The sequence below is a fragment of the Elephantulus edwardii genome, unplaced genomic scaffold (genome assembly GCF_000299155.1).
Source record: "Elephantulus edwardii isolate Elephantulus edwardi_28Jun2011 unplaced genomic scaffold, EleEdw1.0 scaffold00409, whole genome shotgun sequence".
Lineage (NCBI taxonomy): Eukaryota > Metazoa > Chordata > Mammalia > Macroscelidea > Macroscelididae > Elephantulus > Elephantulus edwardii.
In genome coordinates, this window is record NW_006400159.1 from 835,353 (window position 1) to 837,250 (window position 1,898).

A 1,898-nucleotide genomic window follows, 5' to 3' on the forward strand; every position below is an offset into this window, starting at 1 on the left:
TCTTTGTAAATGTTCATTAAAATTAATAAAATGAAATTAAAAAAAAAAAAACATGTCCCAGGTGAACATTTTGGGATACTGACCTTCTGCAGTAGAATTTTTCCAAATCTTTTTGTTTTGCTTTCATTTTTCACAGTTCACTTTTAAGTCCATCTCTTTGCTCTCACATTGCAGCAAAAATAAAACATGCGGACTTCCCTTGCTTCGAGAGTTTGGTCATGGCTGCATTTGCCGGTCCTGCGAAGCCCCTCTTGTCACTGAACCTGCAGGAACAGGCCAAATTTCAGAAACAGGTGGCACAGGTCCGCCAGCGCGCGATGCAGAAAGAAAAACTTACTCCTGGAGTTGTCTACGTTGGTCACATACCTCGAGGCCTTTTTGAACCCCAACTCAAGTCTTATTTCTCCCAGTTTGGCACTGTTACGAGACTTAAATTGTCCAGAAGTAAAAAGACTGGAAATAGTAAAGGTTATGCCTTTGCGGAGTTTGAGTCTGATGATGTTGCCAAGATCGTTGCTGAAACAATGAATAACTACCTTTTTAGTGAAAGACACTTGAAGTGTGATTTCATGCCACCTGAGAAGGTACATGAAGAACTTTTCAAAGATTGGGATGTTCCATTTTCAAAGCCATCAAATCCTGCAGTAAAACAATATAATAAACACCGAACACGTACAGAAAAGCTGCAGATGGAAAAGCGATTTAAACACAAAGAAAAATTACTAAGAAAGAAATTAGCCGATAAAGGAATCGATTATAATTTTCCTCCATTGGTTTTACCCAAAAAAGGAAAGATGTGTCACCAACAGTGATCTTCAGAACTGTGCAGATAGCAAGGACTCCACACCCGTCTATTTTGGAGAGACGAAAATCTGAAGTGGCTACGCTGAATGATAATGATGAAGATAATGAAATAGTGTTCAAACATGTTGTCAGTGTAAAAGAAGAAACACAAGAAACAGAAACACCTACACATTCAAGAAGTAAAAGAAGAAAGAACAAACAGTAATTTTTTTTAAAATCTTTCAACTTTTATTTCTAGGATACATTCATCTAGAACCTTATTTCTTTACAACAAACAGTAATTTTTAATGTAATATGAGTGTATTTGGAAAGAAAATGTAGTGGTTTTGTTACTAGGATTAACTCTTGACATTTTGCTACATACAGACGTTGGCACAGTGTTTGGAGGAAGAGCTTTCCCTCAGGTAAAGCATTCAGACCTGTTTATCCGTGGTGAGATGGAGGGGCTTGTGGTTGGCCAGTGCTGCCTCTTGGTTTGCTAGACTTCCCGTTTCCTTTGCAGTAGTCTTATTTGTCCTTAGATACTACTAGTGGCCAGCAGATAAATGTCTAAAGTTATTTCTGTGTACGTGAAGCAAGTAGTTTTTGCCTTTTCAGCTGTTGATTATGATTCCTTGAAATGTGTTTTTTGTGAGGTAGGTGCTGTCCAATTGGGTCCAATGCATAGCTGTCCTGTATATAACAGAGTAAAGTCCTGCACCACCCTTACAATCTCTGCTCTACTTAAACCCACTGAAGTCCATCGTCCTGAGGGTCTTCCTCTTTTTCATTGGCGTTCTGTTTATCCTTCCTTCTGAGAAGCACTGTGACTGCATTTCTACCAGGACAGATATGTTTATTTTGGTAAACTCTGGCGTATTCAATGTTCTTCACCAGTACTGTAATTCAAAGGCATTAATTACTTTATCTCCCTTATTCATTATTCAGCTTCTGCATGCATATGAAGTGGTTGACTTGGTCAGCACACTTTGGCCTTTAAGAGTCAATCTCCATAATAGTCTGTGTGTTTCCTACTGCCAAAGGGGCCCTTTAGAGTAGTGAGAGAAGATCTTCACCCTGAAACCCACAGCGTCCCTTTTCAGCAGGAAGTAGCT

The 1,898-nt window shown here is 39.1% G+C and overlaps 1 protein-coding gene across 1 annotated transcript; it reads left to right on the forward strand.

Annotated features, from left to right (window-relative positions):
* Positions 1-218: 218 nt before the first annotated feature.
* LOC102869579 (MKI67 FHA domain-interacting nucleolar phosphoprotein-like) lies at positions 219-1,000 on the forward strand (the record flags this gene model as incomplete). Its single annotated transcript, XM_006902408.1, has 2 exons — positions 219-773; positions 830-1,000. Coding segments are annotated over exons 1-2 (726 nt in total), but the record flags the coding sequence as incomplete, so codon positions are not given.
* Between the last annotated feature and the right edge of the window lie 898 nt (positions 1,001-1,898).